This window comes from Dermacentor silvarum, chromosome 2 (assembly GCF_013339745.2).
Source record: "Dermacentor silvarum isolate Dsil-2018 chromosome 2, BIME_Dsil_1.4, whole genome shotgun sequence".
NCBI classification, from domain to species: domain Eukaryota; kingdom Metazoa; phylum Arthropoda; class Arachnida; order Ixodida; family Ixodidae; genus Dermacentor; species Dermacentor silvarum.
Window position 1 is genome coordinate 129,257,537 of NC_051155.1, and position 23,937 is coordinate 129,281,473.

Here is a 23,937-nt window from a genome sequence, read left to right on the forward strand (position 1 = left end):
CACACAACTAGGCAACGGATACAAGCGAATTTAAAATTATACTCTGATTTGAAGGGTAACATCCGCTTCTTGGATAACTTCACACCCTTAAAAAATAGATTTCGACCTTGTGCGCAAAAATGCAGCACAGCAAGGTTATCCGTAATCACGGAAGAAAAATGGGAAGCTTTTCACAGGAGAGAAGTCTCGGCATTGTGCAACTGAGGTAATAACTTAATGGGGTCTTACAAGTTTTGCTAATTTCATACATCAAGTTATAAGGCTTCAAAAATAAGTTGCTTCTTATTTTCAAACGGGCTCTATCAACACAGAATTTAAGTTTTAAACACTCTGCGCAGCATTTATTGAATTTTTTTTATTCTAAGTGCGCCTCGTTTGCTAAAAAAAAGCTGAGGAATTGTCAAATTATCTAAGTGGTTTCAATATCGTGTTTTTACGTTGTAGCTGTCACTTCGACTTAGTCGAAAAATTTTGAGGTTCTTGCTCTTGAGAGGTTTTCCCCATTATCTGAATTTCGGAGCTATGGCTGAGGAGGTGGCCTATGATAATATATAAAAACCAAAGCACCGGATCGTGCAACGCAACATATTGTTTTGAGGCATACTGCTTGCAACCATTGAGGTTAACCCCCATTTACCACCACCTAAGAATTTTGTACCTTGTTCTGTGATTTGGAATGTTAACTTTTTCTCGATATGCCTGAAGAGGAGTCAGACCTATGCGCGAACAATGCACTTGGGTTACTCTAAGATACTGTAGATCCGTAAGCCGAAGGCTGATCTACAACCACAGTCCATGAACCTCCGCACTATATTCAGTGCGCAGGGGTTAGGACATGTACCCACCTGCTTATCATGCACGCATACCTTCCCGTTATCACATATGGCAGGCGGAATTCTTCGTAAACAAGAGCATGTTCAAAATTAGGCAGCTCGAAGGGGAGCTTGCTCCACCTTGCACACTCCCTTAAGACTATCCCAGGACTGCCTTTCTCCCTATGCGCAGGCGCACAAGTACAGCGCTGTATTTCAAAGCATGTCGCGCCGACTCACGGAGCACAAGTATTTCACAACAATAATCAAGAGTTCGACAGAAACACATATGGCCTGCCAGGAAAATTATAAAATAAAACAAACACTTGCGAGCAATACAAAAACACTATATCTCACCGATTAGGATTTGCCAATAAGAGACATAATCCGCCAGAGATGGTGGGATTCTGCCGCTCCTTATCATGCCAGGACGTTATGCTTCGCTTGAAACACGACATCTTGACATCCAGCCCTTGTCACGCCCAAGAAGCAATTCTGGGTCGGGACATTCACGACGCTTTTAATAACGTGGCTCATTCCGTCATACTTCTGGAGCTAAGCCACCAGGGGTCGGCGAAAGAATGCACAAAACTTTGCCGCATTCCTCTCCAACCGCACCGCGACAATATTTGTTGGCGCGGAGCAATCCCCTACCTAACACTGGAAGCTTTGGCATCACCCACTGGGTTACAGGTGGTTCAGAAGGTGAGATCTAAGATGTCCTGCAGGCCGCCGCCGATAGGGTTGAGGTCATTTCGGGACGCAAGAATCTCGTGTAATCCTCCGAGAAATTTGGAAATCCTTCTCCTTGCCGCCCACACCGGCAACCGCAGACACACTCCCCCCATCCACTACCTCCTTGAAAACAAACATGTACTCAGGGTAGACAAGCTGACGGTTCTTGGTCTGTATGTTCAGAGCAATCTACACAACACACACACCCTCCAGATACTCCAATCCACCGTCGACAACACTCTGACTCCTCCGCCACGTGTCCAAATGACACGGCGGTCTGCGAGAAAATGGTCTGAGAATATTGATACATTCATCTTGCGTGAGAAGAAAGGGAAGCGAGGGGCCCGATTTTTATTATTCATATCATAAAAAGCCAACAAACGATGGCACCAAGGTCAACATAAGGGAAATTACTTGTACTTATTAATTGAATTAAAGAAATGATAAATAATGGAAATAAAACTGATGAAAAAACTGTCCGGAGGTGGGGAATGAACCCAAGTCTTCGCATTACGCGTGCGATGCTGTCACCATTGAGCTACCGTGGAGCCGTTTTCCCATCCAATTTCTGGGGTATTTATGTACCCAAAGATCACGTGCTCGTGAGGCCTGGGGCAGAAAGGATGTTCCACATCCGCCGCTAGGTTAGTGAGTGGTGGCGCTCGCTAACACTCCAAAGGTTAGTTCTAGTTGTAAATAAAAAAACACAAATACTCCTAAAGTATAGGTGGGAAAACCGCTCCACGGTAGCTCAATGGTGAAAGCATCGCACGCGTAATGCGAAGTGGGTTCGTTCCCCACCTGTGGACAGTTGTTTTTTCATCTGTTTTAATTTCCATTAATTTATCATTTCTTTAGTTCAATTAGTAAGTACAAGTAATTTCCCCTATGTTATCCTTGGTGTCATTGTTTGTTGGCTTGTTATGACATGCATATTGCGTGTTTCTTGCGGACGATGCGACGGGCGCCCCGACGAAGAAGACGAACTGCTCCTTGCTTTCGAGCTGCCGGCTGAACTGGACAGCGTTGTAGTTGCTTTCGTAAATATACATTGGAAATAGTCTCCAGTACGTAATCTTTTGTATGCGTAACAATTGGTGGAGAGTGCCGTTCCCGGTCCTCGCCACAGAGCTCCGCAGCGGCGCACCGTCCAGCTTTCCACCATGGCTCCCAGTGGCGACAGCTCCATCTTCTTCCACTCCTGCGACTCCAAAAATTGAAGCAGACGTCTGCTAAAAAAAACACCGCATATCCACGGGGTGAATGATGATGAGTGGGCGAAGCTCCGGAGGGAATCATCGGTAAACCGTGAATCTTCCGTGTAATTCGCCCAGTCTCGCCGCACTAAATCGAACGATTGACTTCCACCAATGACACGCGCCATATGTGACGTCATTCCTATTTTATAACAGCGCCCTTCATTATAATTGCACCATCTCCCGCTTAAGGGGACGCTAGCACAAACGCGTTAGAAACGTGCAGTACTCTAAGGGGAAGAGGCCACAGCGTCTTACGCAGCCGTTTACACATGCCGGAACGTGCACCGCGTTTGCCGACGCCATCAGCGTTTATGAATACGGGGGTAAGGCGGAGAGGCCACAGCGTCTTACACCAGCTTCTTGCACGGGCCGTAACGCGCTAGCACAAACGCGTTAGAAACGCGCAGTCTTTCGTTAATGTTGGGTATTTATTGCCATCGTGGTGCGTCTGTCCATGTGCGCTTCGTGGCGTAGTCATTCTGCTCCCGGTCACTGACGCGTGCGGACGCAGGATGGTTGGCTCCGAGCGAGCTGCGACAGCGGTCGTCAACGGCCGTGGTAGCCCGTCGTTTTCCGTGCCCAAGGACTACAGGATTATTTTGCCCAACGTTTCATCAGGTGAAGCTATGAAGCGTGCAGTCATGCTGCACTGCGACATCTCAGGTCGTCCATATCGCATCGAAGACTTTCGAAAGCCCTTACAAGACGCCGGCGTCATCAAGGACGTTGCTGTAATAGGTGCCTACCAGATGTCCCACGTCTGGCTCGTTAACCTGCGGACGGATGAAGCGAAAAAGAAGCTTATAGAAGCAGGAAGGTTGGTCGTCAAGGATCGTCTTTGCATCGTCATCGATCCCAACAGGCAAGAGGTGCGTCTGAAGTTGCATTGGGTGGCTTTGGATGTCACGAGCGATAACATTCGGAGGGCATTCAGTGAATACGGCGAAGTGAAGGAAGTGACCAATGACAGGTGGAAAGCGGAGGGCTTCGAATGTGCTGACTCACTGACAAAGTTTGTGCGATTGTTTTTGAAAGAGGGTATCGCACTGGACAACATTCCGCACCAGATGCGCCTGGGCAGCGGTACAGTGCTCATTGTGGCGCCAGGACGAGCCCCTCTTTGCCTTCGTTGCAAGCACACGGGTCATATACGGCGTGATTGCAGGGTACCGAAGTGCGCCGAATGTCATGCGTTTGGCCATGGACAGGAGGCATGTACTCGCAGCTACGCCAAAGCCGTGGGCAGATCTACGGTTGTAGACCAAAGCGAGCTTGTCATGGACGAGGAAGAGGCAGAGCAAGCTGCGGCACCTGCGACAGCCGACAAGAGCGGAACCGATCAGGGAGCTGACAAGGAAGTCCGCGTCTCGGGGCTGCAGACGCCGGCCACGACGGTGTCCAGCGTTGGTGAGCACCAAGAGACTGCTAAAACGAACGCGGTTGGCGTTGGTCCGGTGCTCCAGGATGAGGGCCCCACGGGAGAGTCCTCGGACGCGACCAGCGTCTCTCAAGCGCAGCAGGCAGCAAGCATAAAGCCAGCGGTCGACGAAAGTGCTTTGGGAAATATGGACGCGGAGACAACCCCGGCAAAGCGTCGCCATGACGACGTGAGTGCGGTGTCGCAGGAGGAGCGTCTGAGACAGGTCGAAGCTTCGCTGGAAGCGAATGGGGTGAAGAAGAAACCTCGCAGCGCCGTTCGGACGCGCGCGTCGTCCCTGACAAGGGGCGGCAAGGAGGTGAACTCTTAGACGCCTCTATGGCGACTGCACAAAGCGTCGAGATGGGAAATGAGGGCGTCTTGCCGGCGGTCTCGTCCGGCAGGAAAATTGTGTCGTTGGAAAGGTCCCTGCGCGTAGGAACAATTAATGTACGAGGATTAGCGACTAAAAGAAGGCAAAATCAGTTGTATCGTATTGCGATGGAACAAGAATTGGACATAATCGCAGTGCAGGAAACTAAAGTTCAAGGCGAGGACCAGACCGACGGCATGTTACGCCCGTTCTCGGCGCATTATAGTGTGTGCGTCAGTCATGCGGTGGGGACATCAGGAGGGTGTGTATTATTGGTGCGTAGTTGCTTAGGTATTGTTATACAGTCTGTTATAAGCTGTCCATCAGGCCGCTTTGTAGTTTGTGACTTTGTTTTTGCCGGCAATGAATGGCGCGTGTTTTGTTTGTATGCTCCAACTGACGTTGCACAGCGTCTAGATTATTTCGGCCGCATTAGTGAGTATTGTAACACTGATCGTATACTGATCCTTCTCGGCGATTTTAATTGTGTATGCTCAGCACGAGACAAAACGAGTACTACGCCGCACCGTGAGACTAGCATGATAAAGTTAATGGATATCATCAACGATTTCGCTCTGGAAGATGTGGGAGAATGTATTACCAGTGGGCATAATGTCCAATTCACGCATTTTCAAGGTTCTAGTCACGCACGCTTAGATCGTGCATATGTGTCGCTGGATATTGTGCCTCTGTGTAAGGATTATTGCGTAACACCCCTCTCCTTCACTGACCATTGCCTCGTGATGTTTAGCATTTGCAGCAAAAAAGAAAGAAAAGGAAAATTTAACTGGGATTCATGGAAAATTAATAATAAACTACTTGATGATGATGTTTTCAAAACTTTAGTACATGAGGGCATACAAGAACTGTACCGTGACAGTAATTCAGAAGCTGGGCCGAAATGGGAAATATTTAAGCAAAAAATTAAAATGAAAGCTGTAGAAAGAAGCAGCATACTTAAACATGAAGAACGTATTCACGAGAGACTGTTACGTTCAAACTTGCAAACTCTTGTCAAAGAAGAGTGTCTAACGCCTGGAACCTTTAAGGGAGATATCCGTGCGGTGAAAGAAAAATTGGAGTTGTTAGACATGGAAAGATTTCGGGGTGCAATTATAAGAGCGAGAGCAGAGAAAACGGTAATGGCCGAAAGGCCTACAAAGCGCGCACTAGGGACGGAAAAAAGTTACGCGCAACGTAATACAATTGCAGAAATAACATACAATGGTGCCTTGACAAGTGCTAAAGACGAGATTGAGAAAGCCTTTTACGAGTATTACAGTGCTCTGTTTTCTTTAGGTACGGTAGATATCGACCACTTCAAAAGTGAATTTTTGGCGTTCATGCCACAATTAGATGACGAAACAAAGGATAGATTGCAGCTTTCAATCTCGGTAGGAGAGGTAGAGAAAGCAATCGAAGACCTAAATCCCGGGAAGTCCCCTGGCCCTGACGGGCTAAGTGCGGCTTTGTATAAGACCTTCACGCGAGAAATATCTCCGATATTGGGGCGCTTATTCAATGAGGCCTTTGAGTTTAAATCTCTGCCTCCTTCATTTCTCACTTCCCATACCATTTTTATTCCGAAAACGAACGATTCTATCAAACTTCGGCAGGTATCAGCCTATCGTCCTATCAGTCTGACAAATGTTGATTACAAAATTTTTATGAAAATAGTGGCTAGAAGGTTGCAAAGCGTAATAAAAGAAATAGTGGGCCCGCATCAAACATGTGGAATAAAGGGCAGAAGCATCTTTACCAACATTCACAAAGCGAGGTGTGTATTAGAGTGTTGTGACGTCATGAAGGGTGCAGTTGCGATGCTCCAGATTGATTTTGAGAAGGCATTTGACCGCGTGCCACATGACTTACTTATAACTGTCTTAGAACATGCAAATGTTGGCACAGTAATAACTGAAGCTGTTCGTATGGCGTACAGTGGTTGTAGTACCAGGCTCATTGTTAACAAAGAAGTTGGAAATCTCATCCAAGTGCGTCGCTCAGTTCGCCAAGGTTGTCCTATTTCCCCTCTCCTTTTTTGCATGTTTATTGAAAGCTTTTGCCTAAGTATTATAAACCGCAGTACAATTAGTGGCTTCAGGCTACATGCATCTGAAGTACGCGTTCTGGCCTATGCAGACGATATAGGTGTTTTTTGTTCAAATCTCGAAAGTATAGCGGAGGTTATTACCATTGTAAAACGTTTTTGTCAGGTAAGCGGCAGTGCAGTCAATTGGGGAAAATGTATTGGTTTTTGGCATGGCGATTGGGATCTCACGCCACAGTTTTTCCTAAATGTGCAGTGGGTAACAACCCCGGTGAAGTATTTAGGCGTACCCTTAGAAAATTACACCGACAGTGATCCCTATTGGAGGAGACAGACAGAAGAAATCCGAGAAAAAGCCGCGAAATGGAAGGGCAGAGATTTATCAATCTTTGCTCGTGCAACGGTTTGCAATTTGTTTTTCATTAGTAAATTGTGGTATGTGTTACAAGTGCTCTACTGTTCTCGAGTGAATGTGCAGAGACTTCATCGAGTTTTTGCCGTGTTTATATGGGGATCCACATGGGAACGAACAAGTCGGACGAACCTTTTTCGGCGTGTTCGTGATGGGGGCTTAAGCTTATCGCATTTATTTCTGAGACAGCTCGTAAATCGTTTTTTGTACCTTCGAGATGTTCAGGATCCTTTCCTGCGCACAGTTTGCCAGGTACGACTGGTCAGTGCTTTGCCCAACTTTGTCATCTCTTCCAATAAAATGGAAGGTCGACTACAGGGTTACCTTAAAGAGGTTGTTGAGTCGTGCCGCTTCCTGGAGGCCCGTTTCTCGATTGAATATTTAAGCGCAGTGTCTCGTAAAAAATTGTATAATGATTTATGTGATATTGTTCTCCCAATTCCATTGTATCGGACTCATTTCTCGGGCGGAAAGTGGCGCAAGGTGCTGAAACGTGTAAAAAGCATGCCTGTGCGTCCTGGGGTGAAAACCTTCTTCTTTAAATTACATGCAGGCGTTTTGCCAGTTAAGACTTGGCTTTCTGATAAGGGATTCTTCGTTCCGTGGGGTGACCACTGTTTCTTGTGCCGGAAACCTGAAACTATTGAACACGTGTTCCTGGAATGCTGGGATGGCGTGTTCTTCTGGGATGTCCTGCAAAGGACCTTAAAGAAGGATTTCCCTTTGGATGCACAGGGAATAAGGTACCTAATGGTTGATAACGAGGATGGTTTTCCATATGATATTACAATGTTAATGGCTCTGCATAGTATCTGGACGTCACGCATGGCTGTTCGCCATGCAGACGTTGATGCTCGCCCTGCAATAGAGTACTTTCGCGAGTCTGTAATTTCATTTCTCGAAATGGAAAAAGTGAAAAAGTGTGTACCCGATTGGGTGCCCCGTATGGAAGGCTTGTTACACATGAAACAGTTCTAAAATTATGATTTTGTCACTACGTGGTTGACTGTTGTATCAATGCAATAAAGAAAAAAAAAAAAAAAAAAGCTTCGTGGCGTAGTGGGCTAACGCCGCGCGCTCGGAAGCGAGGGGTCCCTGGTTCGATTCCGCGCTACGGACACAACTTCGGAATTTTTTTCTCATTTTTCTCAGACTGGTTACACACTACTACTACTACTACGACGGGGACGGAACGGGTGCCGCTATAAGGAGCTTCGCCCCTAAAAATCACGATGTGCTTTCATGTCGAATTTAGGTTTATATTTTATGCATGACTGGCCCCTAGGCAACTATGTATGTTGGTTCCCTGAAATAAAGCCTCTTCTCTTGTCAAAAAAAAAAAAAAAAAAGCGCGCACAGCTCGGACGGCGCGGTCACATTCTGTCAGAAAATGAGAATGCGCATGCGCCATGGATCGCGCGGCCATAAAGTTGCGCTCCCACACACAGAGATGGCGCTAGCCTCGCGCGGCGTGCGCGCCGAACTGTAGAGGAGGCAAATTTCTTCCACAGGCTAGCGTGGCTGGCGTAGCGTATCCGACTTCACCTGCCGTGGCCTGGTGCGCCGAAAACGCTGGACTATATCTTGGCCTTCAAGGGCGATGGAAAGCGCGCGCGTCAGCAGCCGAGGCTCGCCGCCTGCCTAGCCTCGCTAGCCTCCCAGCAGGGCTCAACTCTAGTCGGGCGCAGTTTCCAGCGGGCTTGCCGAGCTAGCCTCGTAGCTGGGCCCAAATCAGGCGGGAACGCAGAATAAAAGAAGGTCGACTGGCCTAAAAAAAGAGAGAGATAGCGGGGATCAGCCGGCCGGGAGGGAGGAGGGGCCGTGCGCTCAAAAAGACTGACGACGCTCGAACCAATTCCAAAGATAGTTTTTTTTCTACACGCGGACCCGACCCTCGGGGACCTAGCCCTTAACACTTTCGCTGTAAAAAAAAAGCCACTGATCGCATATGGGGGGCGCGGGCGGCCGTCTGTTCCGACAATTCTTGCATACCCTGGAAAACGATGGCTGCAACCTATGGCGCTAAAAATTCTGGTCAGTCCAACTAGCTCATTTTATTGCACACACTGAAACCACTACGGCAGTTGAAAACTATGAGTTGGTATACAGCCCCGTCGCATAACTTTGAGAGCACTCCTGTATGCCTGACAGTTCTTTTCTACCTTCAGAGTTCAGACTTCAAGGCGCCTTCGGTTCCGACTTCTTGCGGCTTCTCGGTACGTCCCAGACGTTGGTGCACGATACTGAGCAGCGTGGCGGCCTGGACCGCCTCACCGATGACCAGTCGAAAGGCGTCCTCGAATTCTCCCTCCTGACCCGAAGCCTGGCGGTGCCGACTGCTTACACCCTTTCACCAGTTTTCTACGATCAAGACGTTCCCGAAAGCTTGAACTACGGCACTCTTGGCAGTCTTATTGCGAAGGAGATGTCCGAGGTCAGTACTCACACTGTAAAAAAAAAGTTTACACTCGTTGGGGCGCATCTTGTTCCCAAACTAAAATTATAATCTGTCTTGCTTGCGTTCCCTATTTTTTTTATTTTTTTTTTGGGGGGGGGGGGACTATGCGCTCTCTACTTTTCTATCAAGAATGCTATTTCATTGTGATAGTGCACATGGCGTTTGGCCTCGAAGTACCGTGAGCGCAGCGTTAATCAAAGCAAGGACACATAAGATAGATGAAGGTCATTGTTTGGAGACAAGATAAGCTCAAAAAGGGGGCCAACGTTCCTTGAAATGCAGCTTCAAGATTTTCACAGACAAGGTTTTCAATAATGAATGTAACAATAAAAGCTGCCTCGAACAGCACCAAGCTAGCAGAGATTATGAAAATATAGCAATAATAAGAACGAGTTGTGAGAACTATCGGTGACTTGGAAATGTTACTTCAGAACAGGCAGCCGTGTAAGCGCAGGCATCATTGCAGAAATATTTGCTAAGAGCTGTCTCCTAATGACTTTCAAAAATGTTCACATGTTGTTTACATCTTGTATTTATACTACAGAAATATATTATAACTCTTCGGCACAATAATTACCAAGAGCTGCCGTGAAGACTACAAAACTGGGTCGCAAGCCTCGCAACTCTCCTTCTATGTGAGATTTACGAGGCGCGCCAGAAAGTTCCGAACAAGTCGAACTCGAACAAGTAATGACAGCAAGCCAGTAAAAGCGTAATAGCAGGCCAAAAAAAATATTTTGCAAAGTGGGGACATTACGTCTGTGCTCTGTCACACGGCCCCCCGCTTATATGCTTCCGCAACGGCGGCTACCGCTGGCGATGTGTTCGTTTCCTGACCACATAACGACTCGCGACGCTAGTGGGACCTGCAAGACTTGATCAGCGCCGTGCTTATGTTTCCTTGGCAGTTAGCCGCCAACCCCGAGCTGTACTCGTCACACGAGTTTGTACCAATATCGCCAATGACAAGTCACACTCGTCCGGCCCGATTTTCCGCTCCTTCCGTCGCCAAAGACGTATCACGGTCGTCAATTGCTTTGCTTGCAATTTTCGACCCTAGATGGCGGTAGTTGTCTATAAAAAACCGAATTTCGTGCCTCTCGCGCGTGTTTTAAGCATGGCAATAGTAATTTTATAATGGCGCTTCGCAAGAAGAATGCCGGTGGCGGCGATGCTCCAAGAAAAAGAGGTGCTTCTTGAAGCAGTACAGAAAGCAGCGTTAGTGACGACATGGAATTTGTGTCCGACAGCGACTCGGACGTTGTCTTTACCCTGGATATTGCTTCAAATGACGACGAGAGCGACGACGACGACTGTGACGCACTGCACGTGTGTTGCAGCGCGTAAACACCGATAACCCGCCACCAGCGCCTCCGTGGTTTTCCTTCTCTTCAGTGCCCGGGATCTTGCGGCAGCCCACTGACGAGAATGACATTCTCGGCTGGTTTCGTGTATTTTTTGACGGGGGCATCATTGACCTAATCGTCACGGAGACAAACCATTATGCGGTAGCGTACTTTGCTGCTCGGTGTGCTAATTCTAAACAGAAATCAATGCCGTAACATATATTTTCAGAATCAGAATTGCATGGAAAAATTATGACTACTTAAAAAAATGGGCGAGTTTGGTACGTTTTTCGGAAGTTAAATTGGCGGTTAAAGGGCTAGTGCATGCTTGCGAGCGAGCGAGCGCGGGTACAGAGATCGAAATTGTTCAACTGATTGTAGTATTTGAATTGTGAATAAAAAAGCGTATTTCTTTTCGCGTAGAGAAATGGTGTCGTGCCAGACATTCCTAATATTATTTGCGGCACTTGAAAAGGTATCACACCACCTGCACGCATATTGCTATGAACTGGGCACCCATTACAACAAGTCTTACGGCTACGCTCCCATACAACTACTTTTCTTTTTTTTTTCACCGCACAGCATCAAATTAGAACGCCCTTCCCCACCACGTCGCTGAAATCACTTGCCCGACATCGTTCTTCGAGAATATGTCTTTGTTGGCTGAAAAATAATCAGCTTTCTTCAAGTGTCATTTTTTCCCCTTCTTTTTGTTTCTATGCACTTCCGAAGGGTAGCTTTCTCATACAGCTTTTCTGAATACCTCTGTTTCTGTTGCATTATCAACTGTACCCACTCCTTATGTAATACCCCTAGCAAAGGGGTCTTTAAGGAAATAAAACTGAACTGAACTGAACTTCCCGATACTTTTGGACGAATTTGTGAAAGCGGTCTGGCAACAGCAGTCTCCTGCGCGCGTCTAGTACAGCTGCTGGTTGTCTGTTTACGCAAGCTGAAGCATAGCGCAAGGCCACTCATTTTCCCGAAAACACGTGCACATGCGGGCACGCGGCGTTACTCGACACTTTGGAGATATGTATCAGGAACTGCTGTTAATGCTGTTTTCGGAATACTGATGTTTGTGCTTATTGTCACACTCTTCGAAAGATATCTGCAAAACAAAATGATTGCTATTTCGTTCACTAACACATTCAATGTCTTACCGACTATATTAAGTGATTGGGAGCACGAAAGACTCATAATAGATGTGAATTATAACTTAGAAAACCCATCTGCCCGTTTAAATGCACGGTTTGCGATTCCTCGTTACGCAGTCTTCGACCTTTGGCCATAAAGCATATCACGTCTTTAATGGCGCTGAGTTTATGGTCATATATTTTTTTCCACAGTATACCAAGTTTGTTATAATGGTTTCAATACAGTACAGCGTGCAATTGCCTGCATTTTGGTGATACACACATGTGCTCGCTTTCTTTTATGTCCTCGCGGTTGTAAAAGGCGAAGTGCTTAGGCCGTCGTATAATGCGACCTTGCTTTGCTTGTTTTCCTGGTGCGACGTATGACGACGTATTACAACAATTTATGCAGTGTATTATAGCGAGATTTAACGATCGCTCTATGGAAATTACAGTTAAAGGACACTTAGTAGATTATTCTAGTTTATAAAGTATATCCTTGTTATTGTAAATACACGTCGACGTAATTACACTAGTTAGCCTCACTCTTACTACCTGACCCTTACTCAGGACCTGGCCACCTGTGTGGCCCCCTAGCAAGTAGCTACTCTGGTGGTTTATTTGTTTTAATTGTGCACAATTTATACCGTCACAGCAATTGCTGAATTAGTTGTGTGCCAAAAGAGCAGAGCACGCGTCTGTGCCGAGAAAAAAAATATCAGTTGATATTGAAAAATAAATAATGAGGTTGTATATACTAAAGCACTTCAATTATATTGCACAGACATTGAATCCGGAGTAGACTGTATTCACGACGTTTTCCTGATATGCAGGTGCTAGCGCCCGGCAGTCCCGCCATCACTACAGACGCCGCGACGGAAACGTCAGCCGAATGGTGGACAGAAGCTTCTAGAAGGTCTTTCAACAAGTGAGTTTCAATCCGTGCTCCACAGCGTATACGTTGACACATTCATTGCTTTGTGTGGCTGAAGACGTCTTAGATTTCCGGATTTTTCCCGTTTCTTTTCGGTCGATCTTATTGTATGATATGAGACGACGTCGCGTATGTATTCGTCATAACAAAATAACTCGAATGTAAGTACAACATAATTTGGGATGAACGGATAAAGCTAAACTACCATTACATCGTATAACCTCACTGTGGCTACCAACGCGCACTGAAGTATACAGTTATTATACTACCTGTATATATGTATAAACGCCGCCATGTTTCTACCTCTGACTTTTGTAACCACTTTAAATATTAAAAATATGATGCAAAAACATTTCTTTACACGTATCACGCATCTATATACAATGTGAGAAGGTCATGCCGTATATTTTTCTCAAAGATCCCATGGATTTTCATAAAATTTTGATGAAACATTTACGGTGCTTGAAAGGATCTGTTTGCAGGTACCTGAACTAGATGGCGCCACCATACTCAGAAAGGCTCGGGATCGCGTTGATTGCGCGTCTCATCTGAATGGCATCTCGGCGTCTGCGTATGCGCGCCTGCTGAGAGTAGCAATATGGCGGCGCCCTTGCGGTTACCGATTTCAATGCGTGGGCGCAATGAGTAGCTCTTCCTGTATAGAGTTGGTTATATTACAATATGCACTTAAGTTGTTGTAAGATATTTGCTGCAAAACGTTTGGCAACTCTGTCAGCAGCCTTGAAGTGTTGTATAGTCACCAGTGCAGCAATAACGTCTTTGACATCTTAATAATTAAGGCTCATAAACGATATCCCCTCCCTCTCCCAATGGCAATACAAAAAAGTAAATAACGCAGATAATGAAGGTTGGGCGGGCATTTGAAGGACAGGCTCTGTCACATCGACAAAACACGAGCACTGGCACTTTTGTTCAAAACACGCTTTCCCTACTTCTACAATACGCAATGAAAAGAGTGCGCCCAGGATGCGTTGAAAACCTCTACCAATATGTGGACCCTGAAGTCAAGTGTTGCACGCACGCGCACTTTTTCGACCAATGTGGCGCACGTCCGCTTTCCAGTCTGCGCAACCGTGCTAGAACGTAGTTCCTGAAAATTATTATACGGACACTCCAGGGAAAATTTGGCTGTCGTTGTAGCCGTGAGGTTCCGTATAAAGTCAAAGCGCGATAGATAGTATCCTACTCCGCGCTCCGTATGCTGTGTTTACTAGGGAAAGCCTGCGAGCTCGAGCCCAGAATAATAGTGGCTTGATGTGCGCCCAGCGTTAGAAGTCACGTTATAAAATGTGCGCAAGACGAGAGGGGGAGGGGAGGGGGCGGAGTAAGCGCGCGGTATTGTGGTGAAGGGCGCGGTAGGGGTGCAGATGAGCACCTGCCCCTTTCGATAGCCCGGCCGTGGCTGCATGCGCCTGTCCGCAGAGCTGATGGCTGAGCGCATACATCGACCACGCCCTATTTTGGAGGTATCTCCGGTGAGTGCAAAGGCAGTGTGAGCAACCTCGGTGAGCTGAGATTGCTGCTGGCAGCATGCGCATTGTCTTTCCACGCGCCTGGCTCTGGATGTCGCGCAATTTCACGTTTCGGCTACAGCGAAAGGCAGCAGAAGCGTTCGGTCCTCTCGGTGCTTTTCAACACGCAAGTGTTGTGACTGTGAGCGTTCGCGGTCATCGAGTGAGGTCTGTTAATGTTCGCCTGTGCAAGCGCGAGACCACGCTCGTTATTTTAATAAGTAAGCGAATGTTTACTGCAATTTACGCGTATATCGCCGAAAAAAAAACTTGGAACCTTACATCGTATAGTTGTCTAAAACTTTGTTATCGCTATCAGTGCTTCGCCTTTCAGTAAAAAGTGTAACATTTCTTTTGCTCGCGATAAGATGCAATACCGTGGCAGCATCACGTCACCTCGCTCTCGAATCAATACAAGTCTGTGAGCTACAGGGCCGTACATTCTCATGTGAAACCATTGCCTTGCATTCAAGTGACCATAGCAGCATACATTTGGCATAACATCAAGCACAATAATTTTTCATTAGATATCTGAAGTAGCCGTCAATGGAACGCATTTTCTGCACAATCTAGAAATGAACCCCAATGAGGTTTCGCACGTAGAAGTGGGTGATCCTTTACCTGCTCTCCCAGCGCATATGCTGCTAAAATCTGTGCTAACTCGATTCTGCATTTATAGGACGATGCAGTGCTGGCAGCGCTTGGCCAACAGGACGGAAGTGTACGGCAACGGTGGTGGGAGCAGCAGCAACAGCACCAGTGCAACCCCGGAATGGGGCCTCCTCGAGCGTTCCCTGTTCGTATGGAGCCGCGGTGCGCGCCTCGCCTTCGACGCGATGCGCAGGGTGGCGCAGCGTCGAGCCCTGCACTTGACGCGAAGCGTTACCGCAGCCCAGGAGCAGTGGCAGATGCAGCAGCGCGTCTTCTTCGCGCGCTTCTGCCTGCTTGCGTGCTCGGCGGCCTCCAACGGAAACGGAGGCAAACGAGGCGTGCTCTCTCCGCGGCTGCGCTGCATGCTGCCCCTGGCCAACATGCGTGAGTTCCACGCGGCCTACAACTGCACCGGGCTCAACGAGAGCAGCTACTGCCCCAGCCTGTGATCCGAAGGGCATTCCATTATGGTGCTTCACTGGTTTCTACGACACCTGTCTAAAACTGCGAAACATTTTATTTCAGTGTGACCCGCTTCTGTATGCTTTCAATTCACCGCGGAACTTGACCGATAAACGTACTAACGCGTGCAGCATAGATTAGGGTGCCTCGATTGATGTCAGCCGCGATCGTGGATACATAAAGCGTTTCATTATTGAATAAAAAATACCCTAGTGATGTCTCCTGCCGCTTGATTCTTGGCCTGCCCCTTTAGTGGGTACGCGCCGTAAATGTGGAACACTGCATCCTAATAATAATTGCAGAAAATAGACTCGCTTGGAAAAGCTTGCGCCGATCGCACAATCGTTTCCGTACTGCCAGTGAGGACGTACTACTCTTCTTCAAGGTACAGAAACTTATGCGCGTTTCGACTTGGCAGGACAAAAGTCCTTAATTAGCCAGGTCAGGCAGGCGGCAGAGGCCAGTGGGGCCCTGGACGGAGGGGCTCCGACCACCGCTCCTTAAAATATTTTCCAGTCAAATAAAGTTTATATATATATATATAATATATATATATATATATATATATATATATATATATATATCGTAAACAATCTTCTACAAAACAATCAATATCGTTGAGTTGGGACTTCCAACATCTGCAGTTCCCCTGGAATGCTTAGTGGCGTCCATCATGGCAAAATGAAGTTGCATTAAGGAGACAGCCGGACCGCATTCCGCAGTTAAATGATTATTTGCGTCTGGCTGGTCAGACGCAGTCTCCCATGATCCCCTTTTGTAATCAACCGGAGACAACAGATAATTTCTTGTTGCGTCGTCGAATTTCACTACAAAAAAATACTTCTCGAGGCTTCCTTTCGTCCACATTGAACTCCCAGTGTACACATTCCCCTATTATCATTTCTATTGAAGCCTCGGCTCCGGGCTTGAGCCAAAGAGATGTTTGCCTAGCAACGTGCAATTTTATTTCGACTACAGACACATTATTGCGCTAATTTGATGTAATCCTTTTTTTTTCTTGGATATTCTAGCCTGAATTCGGCCTTTATTTAATTCATTCTCAGCAACCCTGCACGATTTCGCTTCTGTGTGTTTTCTTGATCTCCTTTATAACTTTTTAGTTATTCATTTATTCTGTTTTCGTATATTAAATGTGCTGTCCACTTCTTGGCAAATCCCCCGTTGTGGTTATGTGCTATAAAAATGTCGCAGTTTCGCCCGAAAAGCGAAACATCAATTGCGATAGCAAATTAGCAGAGAGAGCTATTCGGAGTAGGGATAGTAGTTTTATCGGCTGCATAAAGTTGTACACATTCACTTACTAACTGAATTAACAAGCGTGGTATCGGCGCGCACAAACACACATGAATAGATCACACTCAATGACCGCAGACAACCACTGTCAAAACGCTGGCAGCAAGGGCAGCCGCCGCAGCGAGCGAAGGTTCATGCGGCCTATCGCTTCAACGGAAACTGAGCGGCCGAATGCACAGCGCACACAAAGGTCAGAGCTGTTTGGAGATAGCTTGCAAGATACGGCGCGCGCGACAACACCAGCAGCCCGTACAGGCGCAAACTTAATGAATAAGCCTTTATTTTGAGGAAGTGGACGGCTCTAGGCCGCTGTTGGGGATTAGTTGGGAAAGGAATGTGGGTTCCCGGATTGTTGGCTGAGGCACATCTTCATCTCAGTCTTTGATCTCTCGCTTTATGCAGACTCAGGTACATGTTCAGTTCCGCCGCTTTAGCGCGGGCTGGTCGACCCCTTCTACACTACTCGAAACAAGCCACTTTGTCTGCCATCTGTCGCAATGGCTTTCTGGGTTTCAGGGTTAGTTAGTATTCCAATTCCTAGTGTTCTAATGTCTCCGTGCAGTAAATGTTGAATGCTGGATCTCCCTTGTGAAAAAGCTGCACAGCTCCAAATGAGGTGTTTTTGATTACACGTACAGCTCCCCACACACCATTGTCTCGCCAAACCCCGCGGACCAAAATCCATACCTAAAGATATTGGCCAAAGGCTCTCGTAGCAGAGCACTCATGCATTACATTCGCACTAAAATAAAAGCAGACAGTAAACGAAGACTATTAGAAGCTACACCAGTACATGTGTTTGACGACAAGGGCGGGCTTACTCGCACGGAAGAGGTTTTTTTGAACAAGGTTATGGCCAACGCTACATACACACCACACATACTTGAGAAATGGCACCAAACCGGACAAGCTACGATTGCAAACATAATAAAGAACCAAGCGCAAAGCGCAAAGTACATGAACGCATTTGTCGGCAGAGTAGAAGCCGCCCCGCCCCCCTCCCTCCCGCGCTGCCTTCCCGCTTTGCTCCTTTCGCGCGGGAGATTGCGTCGCCAGTTCCCCTTGCGCCCGGTTGCAAGATACGCATTTGGTGCCGCAGCAAAGCGTCTCGTGTATGCTGCTGCCGTCGCTCTTCGTAGGCGCGTTGCTCCACTGGAGTCCGGACTATACGCTAATATGATGGAATTAATGTACCAATAACAAAGGTGATACGAGAATGTGTGTACGTAAATCTATCGTCGCCATGACAGACGATCAAGAAAATAAATGTGATCGCATCACATTGCGATCCACCTAGCCAAACTCAAAACTCCGTGGCACGCCTGTGTCGTGTGCCAACCAGCTTCGCTGGCGATCCAACTTCTCAGAGTGCAATATCTCATGATTTCTTTTTTTTTTCTTTCTTCGTTGTTCTCTCAGCGCATCTTCCCATACAATCGAGGCGTCAGGGCAGAAGCTTAGTACCCATCCTTGAACGTTCATTAAACGCGCGCTGATCGACTGCTTCTTTTTACAGCGAAGCTGCATATCTCTCGTTGGTCGGGAAATTTCGTAGCGTAAACACAAAACTCCATACCCCACGCCAGCTGTGCGATAGCTTCGCCGAGCTGGGGAACGCTGCGAGCGCTCGGAGTGGACGGTCGCGCTCCACGTCGGCTCCTGCAATTTTCGGTGTTTGCCGCGCCAACTTCACCGACTTGTATGATTCCTGCACGAGTGGGGGCGGGAAGGTATCAGGACCACGTGGACACCACCCTCTACGCTGGAGCTTCGGAGATTCGCTCAGGAGAGTTTTAGTTTCCCCGGACCACGCCGCTCGCCGCCCTAAGCATAACGCGTTTAGCGCGAGCACGGCCCCAGGCAATGCCTCCTTTACTAGATGCCTGCCGCGTGGTCCTAATAAACCCGGTTCCGTGCCCTCTCCCTTTTATCTTCTCCGCGAAAAGTCAACGAGCGCCGCTTATGCATGGCGCACGTGTGCAACCTAGATCACGTGCTCGCGCCTCTGGGATTACCGTAGCATCTGTTACCATCTCGGAGTCTGCAGGCGCTATCGAAGCGCCGGCGGAAGTCTTCGACCGCCGCTGCCGCCGCCGCCGGAGGTGGGTGGATGGATAGATGGATGAGGCTGAACCCTTTAAATCGGGCGGTGGCATACGCCACCTAGCCATGACTATGAACATATATTTTGGGTGATTTTGGGTTATATTTTGGGTGACTTCAACGCGTGGGGTTACTCAAAGTGGGGTTACTCAAAACCCGACTGCAAGGGTACCCGATTATGGGAGACCGCTCAAGATCTAGGGCTTACTATACTCAACGACCCACAACAACCAACATGAGTCGGTAACATTGTGTGCAGCACCACGCCAGACCTCTCCCTTTGCAAGAATATACAGGGCGCCCGGTGGCAGAACACAGGCCACACGGTCGGCAGCGATCATTACATTTTTCACTGTCTTTTGAAACAGCAGCCAGCAGGGCGAAGACGGCCACGGCCCGCATTACGAAGCGGGATAAATTCCTTCAGCTACGCGAAGAAATCAGCACCCGACTCCATATCGGATCTCAACAAATGGATCGGGTCGCTGAGTAGCGACGTGAGTTCCACGACGTACGATGTGGCAGCGCCTCAAGAGCAGCCTTCGACGGATTCCCGCCTCTTGCACATGTGGAAAGCGTGCGAAAGCCTCACGCACAGGTGACAGCTCCAACGTCACAGCAACAAGCTGCGACGGCGCATAGCAAAGCTTGAACGGGAGATAGGCTAACACCTCTACACTGGAAGGTCAGCAGTGCGGCCAGATCTGCAACAGCCTCAACGGGCAGCTGGGCTGCAAGAAAACATGGCGCCTGCTGCGACACCTGCTGGATCCCGGCCACACCAAGTCGGCGGCACGCAAGCAACTGAGGAACATAATACACTAATTCCCAGGCACCGACGCGGAGCTGCTTGCGGAGGTCGCCAGCCGGTACATTAACACCTCGAGCCAGAGCGACACGCACCTACCACACTACGTCGGAGCTCCCAACGAACAGCTGGATGCTGACATTTCGGAGGCAGAGGTCTGCGCTGCGCTACACAAGCTGCGCACGACATCAGCGCCGGGCCCCGACGGGGTTACAAACAAGGCGCTGCGTAACCTCGACCTGAAGTCTGTCAGAGCAATAACCGAATACATGAATGAGTGCTGGCATTCCGGCCGTTTACCTCCTGAGTGGAAACACGCACAGGTGGCGTTCATACCAAAACCGGGCAAGACACTGAACCTAGAGAATTTTCGCGCCATTTCACTCACCTCCTGCCTAGGCAAGCTCATGGAGCATGTAATATTCTGCCACTTACAGAACTTTGCAGAGGAACAGGATCTTCTACCCCCCACGATGCTTGGTTTTCGGGCACACTTGTCTACCCAGGAGGTCCTCCTTCAATTACACCACAACCTCTTGCATCCAGACAGTGGTTCGAGCACGAAAGCGCTACTGAGTCTGGACTTCCATAAGGCTTTTGACATTGTGCTCCACGCGGCCGTGCTCGAGAGCTTAGCCTACTTGCAACCCGGCGAACAAACCTACAATTATATCAGGTCGTTCCTCACAGGCAGGGCGGTCGAGCTCGCGGTCGGGGACCTGCGCTCGCCTCCCACGCGGCTCGGGAACAGAGGCACGCCGCAAGGGGCAGTCCTGTCACCATTCCTATTCCACCTCGCAATGCGCACCCTCCCTCCGAAACTGAGTGAAGTCCCGGGACTCAGACACACGCTATACGCCGACGACATCACGCTCCGGACGTGTGAAGGGTCGGACGGCGCAGTTTTAAAAACGTTCCAACATGCCACCGACCTCGAACACGCCACCGACATCGTCGTACAACACGTGAAGGCAGCGGGATTAGAGTGCTCCCAGCACAAGTCGGAGCTCCTCCCGATCCGACCACCCCACCGAAGCAAGCACAAGTCACCCTCACCTCTCATCACGATACGCGTAAACCAGTCGCCAGTCACACACGTCGAGCCCATACGAGTACTGGGCATGATACTGCAGCAGAACCGGCTGGAACAGGCATCACGATCGACCGGCTCCTGATGACCGTGAGCCAGACGAGACTGCTGCAGAGAGTAAGCGCGCGTAAGCAAGGCATGAAGGAGAAGGACCTGCTCCAACTCGTACAGGCTTTTGTCGTCAGCCGTCTAACCTATGCACTACCATACCTACACTTACAGAAGACAGAACGAGCTCACCTCGACTGCATTTTGCGATACGAATGCAAGGTAGCCCTCGGCTTACCAAGACACACCTCCACCGAGGAAATTCTTCAACTTGGAGTTCACAACACCATCGAAGAACTCATTGAAGCTCATCGCACATCAGAGGTTCACCGTCTTCAAGGTAGCAAGACGGGCCACTGGATCCTCGCTCGTATGGGCCTCAGAGCGTCTCCGGTGGGCAGCGACCATCCCACCACACATGAGGCGCATGTTCGTCATCAAACCCCTGCTCAAAAACAAACTCACCGGTGACCTCGACGCCAGAAGAAGAGCGAGGGCCCAGGCGCTACACAAGACGTACGGGACCAACTCCGCCATGGCCTACGTCGACGTAGCCCAATACGCTGATCGACCCCACGCCTATGCCGTTCGCACCGTTCCAGGCCCAGGACTCTAAGGCACAGACAACTTCGAGCTCGCTAAGCGCAGCCACACCCACCGAAGCAGAAGAAGCCGCATTGCGTTGGCCGTGGCCTCAACTGACGCCTGTATAGTTATGAGCGACTCCAAAACCGCCATAACAAACTTTGCGCGAGGAATAGTGGCACACACTACACTACAGCTCCTACAGAAACTACAAATGAGTGAAGAACCACGCTCAGTAGAGTTGATATGGGTCCCGGCTCACGCGGGAATCCAGGGAACGAAGCGGCCCACTAACATACTCAAGAATTCCTCAGCCGAGCGGTGGGCCTCCTGTACCCGGAGACCTCAACCGAAGTCCTGCACTCATATCACGACATAACCCAGTACTACCGCCTTACACGACACACGAGACCCGCACCACACAGTAAACTAAACAAGCTTCAGGAGGTCACTTGGCGCAGGTTACAGACACACTCATACCCGAACAGCTACGTATACTCTTACATTTACCCGGATAGATTAAGTCCGTACTGTCACCTGTGCGGCGAGCTAGCTACGCTCAGCCACATCCTCTGGGACTGCGAAGAGGATCCCCCTCCCCCCGATCTCCTGGCCTCTCCCTCAGGTACCTTCATCGTGGGAGGAAGTGCTGCTTAGCTCCAGTCCGGACGTGCAACTCCGAGCCGTGGAGCGAGCCGAAGAGGTCGCCGTCACGCATCGCCTGGCGGCCATCTGGCTTTCCTGAGGAGCCCATGAAGTAGCTCCCAACTCTGACGAATAAAGTTGTCGCTCTCTCTCTCGCCGAGCTGGGGGGAGAGAGCTGAGAGAGCGTGAAAGCAGCGTATAAAAATAACATCGCGCAACATAGTGGATGCGAGGTGGAGAGGAGGAGTGAAGGCATGTGGTAGTGGGATGGGTAGAGCTGCAGCCGACATATGGCGCTGAGCCGTGCTCCCTCAAGGGCTGCAGAAGATAGCGCCAACCTTTCCCTTTCCCTCAAGAACCACTTATCATGGGTAGAGCTGCTGCCGACAACGACCGCGTTTCCCCGCGTTCGCGCCGAACGCGCCTGGTGTCCGTGACTACAGCCGATGCCTCTGGCGGCGGCTCGGCAGGTTTCGACCACACAACTGGACACTAGTTGCTTCCGATAGATTGAAGCGAGAGCTATGGAAGCTGAAACAAAGCGTCGCAGAAGAGAACATCCCGAGTTTAGATTGAGGGAAGCCGAGATTTCGCGTAGGCGAAGAAATGAAGATCCGGAGGCTTGTGAACATGGCCGGTTCAATTCATGGTGCTACTACGCAGAACAACGCAAAGAACTCCTGAGCGCCAGGAAGCTAAGTGTGTGGTTTGCCACTACTAACCAGGCTTTCCCCAGCTCCGTTGGTCTCTGGTGTTTGCAGTAGCAGAGCCATGCATCATTTTTACAGCGAAGCTGTATACCTCTTGTTGGTCGGAAAATTTCGTGGCGTAAACACAAAACTCCATACCCCATACCAGCTTTGCGATAGCTTCGCCGAGCTGGGGGAGAGAGAGCTGGGAGAGAGTGAAAGCAGAGTATAAAAATATTGGACCGCCATCCGCTCTGCGAACGTGAATGTCCAGCGAAGCTGTATCAATCACCACACATGGTCAAGTATTGTAATCCCGCGGTTCTTCTGGTGTCCTTAAATTTCGTGGTCTACCCATGGCAGTCTTAGAATGAACTGAATGAGTGGCAACTACCTTGGTGCTCCTTCAACATGACCATCACATAACACTGTAGTAGTCAGGTGTCAAAATGTGAAGGGCCACGGTAACTGATTTGATCCACAGCGGGTAACTACGAGAAGCCTCAGTCGACAGCCTTGTGCGCTGAGAGTAATTTTTGATAACAGAACCCGTCATTATCAGCGTAACAAGTGCTTGGCAGGGCTTATGCAGCCGAGTCTGTCCCATGGGCCAGAGCTCTGAACGACAAGGAATGAGTATATTGGGGCATTTACAAGGAAGTGAAAATATTCAACTAAAGCTGGCCAAAGGTCGGCGTTTAATATGCCGTTGCCGCAAAACCATAAGGCTCAGTAAAAAGGTACAGTCAAATTAGGCGTTTGGTCGAAGCTTGTTTGTTGGTGGTGGTGGCGTTAGAACACAGATACAACAGCAGCGAGTCTCCCGTTGTGGCTTTCTGTGCTTAAGTAGGCTGCTTTAATTCAACAAGTAAACGAAGTGCGGTTTCTGTGACGCCACTGCACACTTCTGCCGCATGGTAATGTGCCATCGGCATGTACTCAATCCGGGTTTCTAAATATACCTCCGGTTTTCTCCGTCTATGCGAAGCTCGTAAGTACTTGACATGCGAATACAGCGTAAAGCTGGTTTTCTGTTTACAGGATTCGCAAGTTATAGTCTGGAGCTGCATCCTTATCACCG

General features: G+C 48.8%; 2 protein-coding genes across 2 annotated transcripts in view; both read left to right on the forward strand.

Annotated features, from left to right (window-relative positions):
- LOC125943527 (uncharacterized) overlaps positions 1-15,742 on the forward strand; it is a 67,895-nt gene extending 52,153 nt beyond the window's left edge. Inside the window, exons 8-10 of the mRNA XM_049662886.1 lie at positions 9,224-9,489; positions 12,829-12,923; positions 15,141-15,742. Of these exons, the coding sequence (XP_049518843.1) occupies positions 9,224-9,489; positions 12,829-12,923; positions 15,141-15,561 (782 nt within the window). The 3' untranslated portion in view covers positions 15,562-15,742. The remainder of the gene's footprint in view (positions 1-9,223; positions 9,490-12,828; positions 12,924-15,140) is intronic.
- A 4,530-nt stretch (positions 15,743-20,272) lies between these two features.
- Positions 20,273-20,974, forward strand: LOC119440371 (uncharacterized). Its single transcript, XM_037705285.1, has one exon. It carries the CDS (start codon positions 20,273-20,275, stop codon positions 20,972-20,974), a length of 702 nt encoding a protein of 233 aa, XP_037561213.1.
- Positions 20,975-23,937: the final 2,963 nt, after the last annotated feature.

Coding starts and splice junctions, on each gene's coding strand:
- LOC119440371 (XM_037705285.1), top strand. CDS start 20,273: ATGCTTGGTTTTCGGGCACACTTGTCTACCCAGGAGGTCCTCCTTCAA.